This window comes from Anser anser (assembly GCF_964211835.1).
Source record: "Anser anser genome assembly, chromosome: 12".
Lineage (NCBI taxonomy): Eukaryota > Metazoa > Chordata > Aves > Anseriformes > Anatidae > Anser > Anser anser.
Window position 1 is genome coordinate 7,219,278 of NC_139733.1, and position 15,075 is coordinate 7,234,352.

At 37.4% G+C, this 15,075-nt stretch overlaps 1 protein-coding gene across 5 annotated transcripts in view; it reads right to left on the reverse strand.

Annotated features, from left to right (window-relative positions):
• The window catches only part of IARS1 (isoleucyl-tRNA synthetase 1), a 118,895-nt gene that overhangs the window by 62,403 nt on the left and 41,417 nt on the right, over nt 1-15,075 (reverse strand). For all 5 annotated transcript variants that reach the window (XM_083796504.1, XM_083796501.1, XM_083796502.1 and 2 more), the window contains 3 exons: nt 11,596-11,718; nt 10,419-10,510; nt 4,845-4,943 (listed from right to left, as the gene is read on the reverse strand). In XM_083796504.1, the coding sequence (XP_083652630.1) occupies nt 4,845-4,943; nt 10,419-10,510; nt 11,596-11,718 (314 nt within the window). The remainder of the gene's footprint in view (nt 1-4,844; nt 4,944-10,418; nt 10,511-11,595; nt 11,719-15,075) is intronic.

Here is a 15,075-nt window from a genome sequence, read left to right on the forward strand (position 1 = left end):
TTGAACCCCAGCAATAACTTACTTCATCAACAACGAGCTTTTGATGACCATTCATTGGGACTGAAAAGACACTCGCTGTATTCGCAAGAAAACAAACTCTCTCTGCTTATGAGGCTTGGAGTGGAAGCAGCAAAATTAGGGCACAGCAGAACACAGGCTATCAACATCACTTGGAACAAGCCTTAAAATTTACTCGCAATCCTCAACTATGTCTGATAACAGCCACTAATAAAACCTTCTGACTTATGCTGTTCTAATTTAGACAAACATGAGATGAGGCTAACCCTGCAGCAATTTTTTTTCCTACATCTGTCTGTAGGCAGTGATGCTAACTTGTATTTTAGCTCGGGAAACGCTGCCACCTAGTGACCACACATTGCTATACACTTTGTTCTCACTACAAAAGACTTCATTTGGATTCACATTTTTTCAAGTGCAGTTGATGATTCAAAATGAACAGTGACAATTAAATAATGACATTAAAGAAAAAAATACAAGAAAACCTTTACACATAAGATGCATTTAAAACAGTTGAAATGCAAAGCATTTATTTACATTATATTATATTATTATATTAAAATAGGAAAGAAAATACCCTATTAAAAATCTTAAAAAAAGAAAAAAATGGGGAAAATAAGGGACTAACTCATTTTCCTAAATTATCCTACAATTCCAGTATAATTTAAATTCTGTTGCTCCTGCTACAGCACCAGATTTGTCATCTGCATGAAAATAAACAAATTTAGTAGAAGAAACATTAACTTTCCACTGCTGAACTGGCCCTACACCCATCTTCTGCGCTGCCTACCAGTGAGGGTTTAGGATACAAGATAGGCATAATTTGTGAATAACTCATGCCTTTTAAAAGGCTGGAGACAGTCTTCAGTTCAGCAAATAAGGACGGCCAAAGACCAGAAAGGTCGTATCAAAAGCCTCAAAAGATAACATGCTTGACTGAAGCACGTGAAGACACTTGTTCTTGGAGTGCTCATACAGGAACAGCAGGAAGCCTGCAAAATTCACACTTTTAAAACAGAATATTAACTTCCAGCAAAAAGGTCTGCTGCATGTGTTCTTTATAGTATTTTCATTAATCACTTAAATTGTTAGTTCTTAAAAATCAAAAAAGAATATCTCTGAGAACCAATATATCACACTCCATTACAGTGTTTGGATTTTTCAGTGCCAAGAAAATGCAAGAACAAAAGGCTTGGCTTCTTTGAAGTCTGTCACATCTGCTTTCCGTCCTCTGATGCTCATTTTTCCACTATATCAAGTGCTGTAAATCTTGCGTAAACAATGCCAGAACTGCGCAATAGTCTTTAATGCTAAAAACTAATCAACAGTTAGAAGTAATTATTTCCAAAGTTACTGAAGCAGAACTCCTAACTTCGAGGGAGTTTCTTTTAAAAGTTCAAGGCTGAAATTTCAATACAAAGTATTTAGAACCTTTTCTGTCAACCTGTAAGTGTATGAGAACAGTACACTGCCAGAAGTGTGAGCTACAATACTCTAACTTTTGTTTCTAAACTAATTTACTCATTACTCTGATTTATGAATCTGCAACTTATACCAGGTTTGACCTCTGTGATGACAGGAATTTGTCCTACAATAGAATCTAAGGTGGCATGCTTTAGTAGCTTGTCAGCAGTTATGTAGGAAATAACAACAAATCATTACTCTTTCAACAAATCTTTACCACATTTATAACAAACAACTACGGCTAAATCCAAAGCACTTACACCAGGGACCCTGCTTTGGTGCTGCACCTAACTCTTCTTATTGACGTAACAGAAAACCAAGGCCTGACAGCTCCGAATGGTACCACAGACAGATTCTCTCTTCCTTAGCTCAAGTACCACAGTAGTAGGCTGTCTGAATACAAGACCACTTTTTTAGATTATTATTGTTACTGTTTTACCAATTTTATGATAAAGAGAAAATTCAGTAAGGGATCTTCAAATAAAGACTGAAACACCATCCCTACCTAGTGCTTCAGTTCCATGTTTTTCAGCAATTTCCAGCCCATACCTTCTCACACTGACCACAGTAAGGCTGGGAGAACTGAAAGGGTTTTTGGTTACTTTCTGATCTGAAAAAATGCTGTCGTGTTACTCCCGTAATCGTTTGTATAAACTACAGTTAAGCTAGAAAAGCGAAGATACAATTGCAGGCTTTAATAAATTTTGAGTGACTACAGCTTAATTAGTAGGCTATTTCATTAAAAAACTAATTAGAAATGCAATCAGGTTGCAAAGTTTGTCCAACTATGTTTAATCTATTTTCATCAAAAAGGATATCTATAAAGAGTGCAGCTATTCTTAAGGGACAATAAACCTCTCAGTTATTAATAGTAATAAAAAAGCAATGCAGTCAAACTCATTTTGCAAAGGTTAATATAGTCTGAAAAGCATTTATCCCAATTTTCCTGTTTTCAGGACATGTTGAAGCCCCAGAGAATCCAAAAATATATATTTTTTAAAAAGATAGGTATTATTCTTGTGACACTTTAAGAGATCAGGTCTCTTCAAAAGCATAAAAGTAGGTTTGGGGAAGGATGGAGTCCCTAGCATTTTAACAAACGAATAGCGAAGAATACTAGCAGTCTCGATGCCGACTTAAGAAGTTACACCCCAGACAAAATGGACATTAGTGAAGGACACAGGAAGTAATCCTTAAAAGTAATGTCTTTTTCTCTTAAAAAGCTGGATTTTAAAAGCCATCTTTATGGAACAAAAGCCATTGAGAACTCAGACTAGTTACAATGAAATCACATGCTGAAAATATGCATTAATATGGTTTTAAAAATAACTTAGTCATACTAAGGTCACTACTTGTGGCCATGTTCCCCTACAAAAAGATTCTCAAAGTCTCTAAGACAATACTGTTTCAACAGAAACTCTGAGGAATCCGTTTCATACACAATTATGGAATTATGCTGAGACTCAACAAGTGCCTGAAAGATGAAGTGATACTTTAATTCCAAGCATACTGAATACTGCCAATTCATACAATCACTGGTGTTCTCACCCAACAGCACCTCTCACTTGTATCCCCACCACCCAACATGTACATAAGGCAATAATTAAAGCACAAATACATAGATGAAGCAGGGTTCAAACAGTTTACTAGCTCTTATGAACGTCTCCTGGATGTGTAGAGGTCATCAGCAGCAGTTTCTTTGTGAAGTTTTGCTTTTTCAGAAACAAAACTATCTCAGCTAAACACTTCCTTTTCATAATAAGATCATTACATTTTTCCTATGTTCATGTGAAAATTAAGCATGCAGGTCTACTGGCAGTCATCAAAACAGTAAAAGCATCTTGAGAAAGCTAATTAAAGCTAAGAACAAACACTTTCACCCCCTCTCCAGCTTATTTTTCCCCAAAAGAAGGATCACAGTATGTTCTGTTATGGAAAACAGAAAGCAACACTTACTAATCCATAAAATCATCTTACATATCAAGACTGGGCATGTGCTTATTAGCAAGCCAACACTGCAGCATTTTTGGGCTGTCTGTATCATGGATCACTAACCTCATATATTTCAACATTTACACTGCTTGTACCACGTATGCAAAAGCTGCTCATGGAGAATTTAATTGCTAACTACTGTCCATGAAGAAACGCAGCCTAAGATGTAATTGTTCTGTTTCACCTGGAGGTTGAGTCACCTTTAACACCAATTTCATTTGCTGAGCAAAGGCACTCTGGTAGAATCCCACTTTTTCCTAAAGTCCTCTTCTGTAAAGACTGAACAACCGAAATGGAACACACTACAACTGAATGAGGTTTTAGCTTCCACATTTTCCCCACCTGGTCTCAGCTTTCCAAGCAGCGGTTAGTTATAAGAGGGGATGAAAAAAATGAAGGTTATGGAGGTAGAAATGATAGGATACTTTTGCACACCTGAAGTCTATAACAGATTCTCAAAATGGCTACCGACTCTAATAGCTCCCCTCTTACTGCTAATTTGGTAATGTATTTAGGTTATTATTTAAAGCTTACCTATTTTTTTTCATTCATTTTTCACATTCCCTCTAAACAAAGATTTAATTTTTGGCATTCTCAGGCCATTTTTATTTAAACTTCTGAAACACTGAATTTACTTGCGGTTACTTCACAAAATAAGGTATTTGTGGTGTTTTTTTTTTTGCACTTTTTGTTATTATTGTTGACTTTGTCTCCCCCTCAAAAGCACCTGTGACAAAGTATCCATTTTCTCTACAATAACTAGATGAAAAGAAAAACATTTTATCCATGAATTAATTTACTTTGCAACAATAAATATCCAGAATTTAGCTGTCTAAATTCTTCTCTAATGGATCTTGTTTGGGAGGCTTAACTACATAGTTTCATGCTTCCTCAGGTTGAGATTTCCTTTGCAGTTTCTCTCATGCTGAATTTCTTAGCATTGTATCACACAATTTGAGGATACTTTTAACAATCCCATGACATTATTCACTGTAAACTTACGAATCTAACTTCACTGTTAGATTGCACCCTAAAATTTATTTCTCATGGAACTCTACACAAGCAAAGAATGCCTTCTCAGACACAAGAAAGGAAGAAGGTGCAAACATGTTCACGCACAAGGTTGACGTGCAATTAAGTACTTTATCTTTTCATGCCAGGAAGACTGTCCCATTGCTCTACCAGTTTGAGGACTGTTTGTGAAACCTAAGAAAAAACACTATGGTTACCAGAGCCATTCTAGTAGCACCGGCTCAAAGACAGAATGGAAATATGATGTGAAGTTAGCACAGCAACAGCAAGAAATTGCTTTGTAGAGATCCCTCCTTACAAAGAGAAAAAAAAAAAGAAACATATGCAGGAGACATTACCAGTAACATTGTGCATTATTCTCCAGTAGCTTCTCCACCATGTGCTCTACTCTTACGAACCAGCTCGGCACAGCTTTGTATATTAATGGAGTATCTGACCTGCAGAGGGAAGGTGATGGGAAAAGGGAGAAAACATTTAAAAAACACATTATTTATAAAGTACACCTTAAAATGCAGTTCTATGCAATTCTATACGTGACCGTTTTCTCTGCATGGACAGAATTCATTGTACTTCCTGATATATTATCACAGTAACAGAGGTTGCTTTGTTGTGGGTGAGGTTTTTTTTTGGTTTGGGTGGGGGACTTTTTGTTCTGTTTAAATACAAACTGTTACACTCACACAGGCTACTATTTTAAAATCAACTGCTAAAAACTAAATAAATCCCTCACCCAGCAATTTAAGGAATTTTCATAGCAAGAGAATCGTAAGAACAAACTATACTTGAATTTTCAATGTGTTCCTATGCAGTACAAAAATATGAACTTTGCTTAATTTTAAAGTGAGTCATTTAAGGCTTCCAGGTGAGCTCATTTTATATTTTTTACATCAGTATCTCCAACCTACAAAGCCAGAAAACATTTTATCATCTTTTTACTGTTTGTATTTTAAAAAATTGTAAAGTCAAAGATGGACTAGCAGTACCCAGGGTTAACTAGATGAACGTCCCATTCCAGGAAGAGAAAGAAAGAAATATCCACATAAGCATACAAAAGCTGTAAGCCAAAGACATCTTAATATATTCCTTACTTCAGCATTTAAGGCAATTCATACAAAACCCACATGGGGTGGGAGCAGATTGAAAACTTGGGATTACTTTGAAACAGGAATGCTGTGCTCTATCAAATGCAAACATACTAAGCCACGAAGTTTCGCTTCTTAACTTAGAGTCCTAAAACCTAAAAAAGGGAATAGGTAACTCCTCCTACAGCAGCAAGCCCCCAGTGAAAAGAAAGCTCACTGAAAGCTACAAGGTACTCCAAAAGTATTTCAGTTCTGAGCATCTTGTTTCAGATGTGCTGAAAAACGAATTGCCATCACATACCAGATTTTGAACTACTGGAAACAAGAACAAGACCTGAGACAGAGAAGAACAACAGACAAGAACAGTTTCTCAGTCTTAAAGTGCAAAGAGACTGCTGGGACAATAACTGGTACCCAACCAGTATCAGGAGTAAGCAGCTGACAAATGGGGCTGACAGAAGACAAACTTTAGCACAAAAGTAATTTCAGACAAAAAGGATCTGGAAGAGGCAAGCAAATGAAAGTGCAAACATTTCCCAGGTTTTCAACCTAACAGTAAGTTTCTAATACTTGATAACTGTTCCAAAGCACCCACAGAGAACTGTTGCCACCTACATGAAAGGTAATAAGAAAAGGGCAGGTGGCAGTTTCCCTGAATGTGTTTGTTCCTGTAGCTCTACAGCCAAACAGTGCCTCGACAGGGAGATTATATATATATATTTATACACTGAAAAACTGCCCAACCAGTAATATTTTATACAGGTCTGCCCCATGTGACTGGTGACGTTTGAGGAAAACAGATTGAATTCTTTACAGCAAAAGTGGCTGAGAAATCCCCATTACTGGGCTGTTTTCCATCAATACATGACAAGGGAAAAAAGGACCCAGCCAGACCTTCAGGCAGAGATGGGTGCTGAAAAAAATCCTTTCTGCCTAAACATTCTTCTGTCTAAACTTACGGTTATTTTCTTTCCCCATTCTTAAATAAGCTAGGTCACCTTAAAGAAGACAAATAGGTCCTCCTGAAGACCAGAACTTATTCCCCTATGTAGTATGATAGTTATACAACATCTGCTACACCTTCTCAGTCCTAATTAAAATTACATACGTATATATGCATATGTATGTATATTAATGTATCAAAGAATGAGCAAACTGAATCAAAAAAACGAAGAAAAGCACAAAGCACAAACGTGACCACACTGCTCAGGAGTCGGTTACGGTGGTGAAGCTGGCTCAGGGAATACGTTATCTGAAAACTGTTGGAAGCCAAGGCAGTACTATGGAGAACACTTGCTTGTTTTCATATTCCCTCCTACACATTCACTTCTGGACAATGTCATGCGGTCTATGGGGATACATGGCTGTTTGGTCTGATTTAGTACAACCACTCTTAGAGCTTCCATAACACTGTCCTTTGGCTCCAACTTCAGATCTGTGATTTTTCAGTACCTCACAAACGACCAAGGTTGGAGTCAATTTACTGACAGTACAAGCTCAAAGTAGAAGGCAAAAAATGCCACAAATGCAGTGAAGAAAATAAATTTAAAACATAAAATCACCTTTTCCATGTTACCCTCCACCCCCTGTCTCTCAACATAATAGTGCTACTCACAGAATTCAGAGAGAGAATCACACAAAACATGTAACCCCAAGACCAGAAGCCAGTCTTTGTACTATAGCTAACATTTGCACTTAATCATAGAATGGCTTGGGTTGGAAAATCAAAGATCATCTAGTTCCAATCCCCCTGCCATAGGCAGGGACACCACCCACTTCTGGAGGTAGTTGCACCTACCATTTCCTGTAGTCTTCAAAGAATACTTACATCAATGGATCTATGCATGGTATCTTATGGTAAAATTGAGCTGATGTTGAACAAGTAAATATTTAAATGGAGACAGTAGATTCAGGCAAAATACTGGGATGATGAAACAGTGGAAAGCACCACACTAAGGACACGAGTTGAAAGCAGATAAAACTTAACAAGAACACCTTATTTTGGCAACATAAGAATATTCGGTCTTTTGCTATGGCAAGAAACTTCACAGTGCATGCCAAAGCGTGACAGAGTCACCTACCCAGTCTCACAGCATCACCCCATCACATGCAGAGATGAGTTCTGATACCCAGGACCCGCATATCCTTCAGGGAATGCCAGTGGTAGGGTGCTTGCATAAGAATGTGTCCTTTAGAATTTTAATCAGAGGTGGCAAAGTACCTGAGCAAGATGCCTGTTCCTTAGCAGTGGCACAAAGTTAGCTCTCTGAAGTCTTTGTAGATGAAAAGATCTGAGATCATTTTTTCTGTGCGCACTATACACTCCCAATAGTTTCTCGTACCAGTTTTGGACTATACAGTGGTTTAAAACAGCTTACTGTGATCTTATTCCCTTCCATTTTTTTGCAATTTAGGAAGCAAATCACAGATAACTGACCGTGTGCCATTAAAGAATGCTTCTTGGCTTTGCTTTGACTGGCTTAGAAAGACAAAGCTCTGTATCTGCCTGTGACAGAGCTTCCCAGTATTGCCTCCTAACAGGCTGGTACACAGCGGTTACAATGGATAGACGCTTCAGCTTGTTACCTTTGCTACCCTTCTGAGTTGTTAAATTGCTACCTAGACCAGATAAGCATTCAGGCTATCAAGATCTCACATGTCGGCAAAGCAGTTTTTGCCAGTGATTTCCATTTTCAGCAATTCCAGTGAAGAGGAATTCTAGCTGGAAGTTGTCTACCGTGTATTTAGCAGTGTCACTGTTTTCCTCTCTAAATTTTCAACGTTAGTTGACAGAAGATTACTACATATCTTACAACAATACGATAAGGAGAAGGACCCTAATTTGATATGTAGCAAGAGAAAATAACATTCAGGATTCAACAACTGCCTGGTTCCAGGGAAAAGCAGGAGCAATAAATAGTACATTAAGTAGAAGGGCCCGATTTCAAAGTTCTTTTACTTTAATCAAAATAACTTGTAACTATGTTTGAAGTCAAAAACTACTCTTCTGCTTTTAGCATATTCCAATTATGGTTTGATTTCTGATGGCAGTGAAATGAGTTTTTCAAGTAGATTCCATTATTCTGCTCTTCCCACTAGATAATTTGCTGCTAGGTGCTGCCTGAAACTTATCATCAATCAACAAAAATGTCAACAGGGTGGCAGGCCTAAGTATGTTCTACAGAATCAGCACTTCCGCATTACTAGTTTGTCTCCGAAGGGCATGACTATATATTAGAGTTACTACATAAAGAAAATAAAAGCGCTGCCTGTTTTTGGCTGCCATTAATCAAAAACTGTCCCTATTCACACAGGACATAACAGAGTAATTCCCCTTCCTCCCTCAGCTAGCTCCTAGTCAGGAACGAGCCAGTCATGCTATTCAATGGCAAGTAAAGGTTATTCTTGCTGTAGGCGAAAGATAAATGCACACCGCTAAAACACCTCACCTAGTAGCGTTAGAGCAAGACACAAAGAAAAGCTTTCATTCACAACCATTTCAGTACTGGTGCTGTATGCATCAGATATGACTAAAGATGTTCCAAGTGGCTTCAAATCTGAAATCAGACTTTTTTTTTAAGTGTGTCTCAACTTTTAAAAAAAGTTTAATAAAATATTCCTACTAAAAGACTTCGGAGGTGTCTTTTTTTTTTTTTTTTTTAATAATTGACACCGTTGAGTCTTTTTTTGTACGTGTGTATCTCAATTTTGACAACAATTGCAAGAGCAATTTTCAGGACACTGAACAATGTCAAACAACTACTCCTTAGCAAATCACTATTAGTATCTAGTGTATCTAGTGGGACAAACTGGGAAAAGCTATTCTGTAAGGAAAACCCACCTGCATAAAAGTCAAATCAGCAATCACCAGATAAACATTTTTGTCTTAATAGAAGACGAAAGCAATAAAAAGTACTAACAATGATAGTTACTCTTCTTCAAACACGCAGTTAAAACCAGAGTGGATACTAATAAAAACATGCTTCATTTCTAGATTAAATTTGCCTAGCCTTCATTTCTCTCCTCTGAATATTTTTGTTTGTTTACTATACTGAGTGCCCATGGAGACTTGCACACAGTTCCCCTTCAACATCTGCAAAGAATTCCCAATCTGACAAGGACGGCTGGTGACAGGCCACTATGCTGAACCACCTACCTGATATTCCAGAGCTAATCTTAAATTTCTAGTTGACAAAACCTAACCATTTATGCATTATACTTACTACCAATGCGGAAGATAAATGTTAACTTCATGTTAATGTTTTATCAACAATACAGAAGTTTCCAAATTATAAGCAACTGGGCTGCTAGACTCCAAAAAACAAGTCATTTTTAGAAGCCAACAGCAAGAATTAAACAGCTAAAACAGACGATAACAGCTAAAATAGCCATTTTATCCAAAACATTAGAAGTTTGACCACAAATACATTAAACCATATACTTATTTGAACATGATAAATATTTTCCCACCACTCAGCTGTTTAGTAAACAAGTTTTTTCTCAGATGTATTAGAGTCATCTTCAAAAAACAATTAGCAACATGCAACTCTGAAGAACAAGTTCAAACTCAAAAAAAGAAAGTAAAATCTTGGCTGAAAACAATTTTCAGCACTAAAATTCCTGAGACTTATGGAAAAGAAATCCCATTTAACTGACTATGAAAGCAAAACTGCAGCCCCTCTGATTCAGTACTCTTGATTCCTTTTACTTTTAATCATGTTGAAAAAAAATATTTCAGTAGGTTAAGGGAGGGTGGGAAAGGAAGCAAACCTGAAGAAACTATTCAGTTACAGCCCTCAATCTTAAAGCCATATGCACTTCCCTCCTTACCTCCAGCAGAAAGGATAGCTGTGCTTATAACTACTGCTGTGAACCAGTCTGCCTTTCTCCTTCAGTAATTTAATGATGTTCTTATCTGCATCCTAGAAAGACAGAACAAAGTTTTCCTTGGGTAACAAATTTCACTATTTCAGTAAGCTACCACAGGATTCAATTCCAAACAAAAAAGACCCCTACAAATAATCCAGTATCTACACATACAAAAGTCAAAAAAACGTGCATAGAATCCATTTATTTATTGAAGAGGCACTGTGAAACATTAAATTCAAAAAGTTATTTGCTCCCCAAATCCTGGTATATAGCACCAGTCCCATATTACCCTTACTCTTGTTTCCACATACACTAAATGGTACAAAATTCATTTTTATTCTGTAGCACTAACACACACAAGAACTCACACTATTAAGTCTTTTAAGTTGTCTGATTGTGCAACAGAAACTCACACAGTGCCTCTTACCTAATATTTAGACTTCATTCCTCTAATGTGACTGTTACAGAAGTTGAAGCATCTTCTGTTACACCTAACTAAACAGGATTTACATTCTAAACTGGGACTGAAAGATGTACCTTAAGAGTTAAAGACAATCTACCGGACAAATGCTGTCACAATGAGATTAAGAAAGGAAAAAAAAATGTATACAAAGGTTTTTGATATTGCAATGTTCACAAGCTAAAAAGGGATTCAGGACCCTAAGAATATTTTCCAAGAGCCTTAAGTTCAGATTCCTATCAGCAAGAAGGTGGTAAGAATGTAGTCTCCAGTGTTGCCTTATTTGCCTCAATATACAGCAGGAAGCAATGACAGCTGTTTAAGGTCAAATACAAGATTTTAAGCCTTTTACCTGTAAATAGGAACATGCTATCAAATTGTAGAAGTGGGAAACCCTGAGTGAAAAATAGATTGTTTACTGAGTACATAGAACTTATGAGGCACTTATTTCTGGATTTGTCTGGAACAATCTGGAGTTCCTTTGGTGTTACTTCCACATGGATTCTCTTGCATTTATTAGCAAGTAAATTCATGTTGCAATGTGTCCTCCAAGTGGGGAAAATGCATGGATTTCTCTCCTAGTTCTCTTCTCAGCTAATCAGCAACAGAAAAGAACACTTCTACATATGAATTTTATCTTAAATAAAGTAGCAATTTTCTTTCTCCGATACCACTGACCTTCACATACTGTCCAGCAAAGTCAGTCACTTCAGCCGTGAAGCAGCCTGATGCATCAACAGGACAAACTGGCACTGAATCTTTCTGAATTATATTAAAATCCACACAGACTCTGTAGTCATCCTACAAAAGATACAAGTGCAGTAGATACAAGTTACGGAATTCTAAAATATCCATTATAATATCCACTCCTGAAAAAAAAATACAAAATACGAAATGTGATGACTGGACAAGAACAGAAGAATATTCAAGCCTTTACTACACCAAAAAATACCTAAGAAAGTATGTTATTTTACAAAGTTGTACTTTTATTTATCATAGAAATTATTACTTCTGTCAAGTATATGCATTTCTCTACTTCACCTATTAAAAGCATACGTGCACATGCTTCTGCGCACATACACGTATGTATATTTGTGCGTACATGTACATATATACAAATATTCAATGGCTTCGGGTTATTATTGCATAGAAAAGAATCCGAAAAACACTGTCATGCTCTTGTACCAGCCAGCAGAGACTTGTTACTGGTTAACACACAAGCCTGTATGGCATTTTTAGATGGCAGATTGTTTTAATCAATTTAATTCATGAATTACAGATGAGAAATCCCAACTTTGAATTTCTTATTTTAAAGCTTTTAAATCTGTACTTCTCAATTTTTGTTGGTCGTAGGCAACGATACTGACCAAGAATTACACATGGACAACACCACAGTTTATTTTTCTGGCCAGCCTTTGTTTAATTCTTTAATTTACATTAGCAGTAAGGAAAAAAAATTAAGGACAAGAGGGCCGATTCAAAATTTTCATGCATGCTAGAAAACAGTGGTATGCTCAAAAGGAAAAGAGCAAACCAAAATTATTAGGGGAACAGGACAATTCAGATTTTGATTTCAGTTTTGAAGCCAAAGTAAAGGCATGTCTTAACCAATCATTATTCCAGATTACCTGATTTTTTGCCCTGAAGGTGAAATTACTTTACTGGGGGTTGGAAAGAAAGGGAGATGGGGACAGTTGCAGATCAATCTCTCAACACATTTGCAGAACCACTTTACTTCACCCAAAGAGCACGGTCCTGTCTAAGCCTGCATCCAGGAAGGTTGCTTTTGTGTCTCACAGGTTCCTATATTACTGCTCTGACGAAACATGGAGAAAAACACTAATTTAAGGGTTAAAAATTGTAGGTTTTATTGTGGTGTGAAATGGAACCTGCGGTTACCCTGTCTGTCTAAACTGGCTGCAGTTGAACTGTTAGCCTCCTCTTTGCTTGGAGTTCATTTACCTTTTGGGGAACGAGCACACAGCAGCTCTTGCAAAAGAGCTGCACTCTAAAGCAATTAGTCCACCTTGATCAAGGAGATGATATCTGAAGCAAGTGTTCAACTAAGCATTAGACACAAGTGTTTCATAGCTAGCTGAACTACCCTTCCCTAGATGTAACCCATACCAGTGAGCTGGCCTTTGGAGTGACAAAGCAGGATTTCCAGACTCCACAGAGGAACTTTCTCCTACATCTTCTACACTACCCACTAGCTCCTACCAGCTCCCTCGAGCCAGGTCTGTTGACCCAGACAATATTTTAAAGGGCACACTGAAACTCGTCCATAGCAATAGTGAGGCTGGCTTCAAGTACCAATGCCTTACATGCAGAAACGAAAACCCACTTCAGTCACAGCACTCAACTGCTCTATATACCACAGCCTCTCCTTCTCAGCTGCTGTGGACAGCCATCACAGTTATTCAGCCTCTCTTTGGTCTACCAGCTACTTCGGTCAATAGATTAACTGAGACAAGCCCGTTCTCAGATGACCTTTCATCAGCTGTTCTTTCTGAGATACAGCAAGCAGACCGCAGTGTTAATATGTAGGCCAGATGACAGAACTAACGTCAACCACAATTTGGCAATGAACTGTAAAAGGCTTTGAAGCAGCAGCCAGCATTGAGTACATCAAAGCCTGGCACGCTGACAACCTAGCTAAAACATACTAACAAACCTTCCACTTTGCAGGACCTATAGGTCAAGATGTGGTCCGGTTTGGTTTACATCACTGAAGCAGCCAGTGATATATCAAGGGTTTCCTTTCTTTTGAAAAACTTGAACTTGAATGCAAAAGTTCTACAGACTGACCTGCCATTCATTCAATTTAATGGAGACTTGCTTCAGTGACCATAATCCAGGAATATACTCAGGCACATGTAGAAATCCACAAGTGCTAAACCCCACTGGAAAACTAAAACAAATTTCAATTCTTCCCAGGACTGAGGTCATAGTGCTGTTCGCTTTTTTCCTTAAATGCCTGTCACAACTAGATCTCTTCGAAGATTACAAACAAAAGTCAAAATGAACAAAAGAGAAGCTATTAAAAACTCATTGATAAGAATAACTCAAGGCTTTTCTACCTGAAACTTGAAAAAAACTAACAAAAAACTGAAGTCAAAAGGCTTACCTATAGTACCACTTATACAAAAAACAAGTATATTTTTGCAATGTATTGAAAAGAATATGCAACAGCAATGTATCTATGAAACATCTATGATTCATGCCGAGCAGGTGCTGGAATTACAGGGTTTGCAAGCAAGCTAAACTGCACCTAAAACTTTTAAGTTGATGAAATAATGAAATGTCTAAGCAGCTCCATTTTAATGTCATGTTAATCTGGAGGTACAATGGATTTAAAACGTTTTTAAGCAGGTTTGTCTTGCTGCATGAGCTTTAATTTTGATTTCTTTTGAACCAAAATAAGTGCTTTCTCATACTGCATCACAGCTTGTATTTGGCAAAAACATCAGACAAGACAATAAAACTACATATCCTGGAACTAAATGAAGGTGAATTTTTAATTTAAAATGTTGTTGGAGAAGGATATATTTCTAAGCTATTATCAGATTGTCTACTAGTAAGAAGATTAAAAAGGCCTTACTTTCGATCACTATTTATCAGAAGAACTTACTTATATTGGAGGGAAGGAACAGAAGAATCAAGACAACACTTCTAAAAGACTGTGGTCTTTTCCTTCTGATGGTAGCATATCCAGTTAACCCAGGTCCATATCATTCATTACAAGGTCTAGCTGCTCCGCAGCTACCGCATTCAAAGTTCTGTTTGTGATCTTAGTGTACTTTTTCCTCACACAAATACTCTATGCATTTTTTCCTTTGTAATGCATTTAACATACTGTCATGTTTTCAAAAACCCTGGTTTTAAAAAGGCAATAGCTGACTTCCCAGGAGAGACAGAAAAGATTTCTTCCCCCTTCTGTGTTTATACAAGTCTTTGTGTGCTTGTAACAGAATCAAACAGAAGATGGCAGATAATCCTTGCTCTAACTGGCTGGGCAGCCTTTCCAACAAGCTGTTTCCAGCAGTCAGTGGAAAGCTTCTTCCGGAGTTCCTTCTCTGTTAGTAGCCTTTACTCTTCCTTTATTCCATGCCCTACAGCAAGAGTTCCTGACTCAATGCCAGGACTGGTCCTTTATCC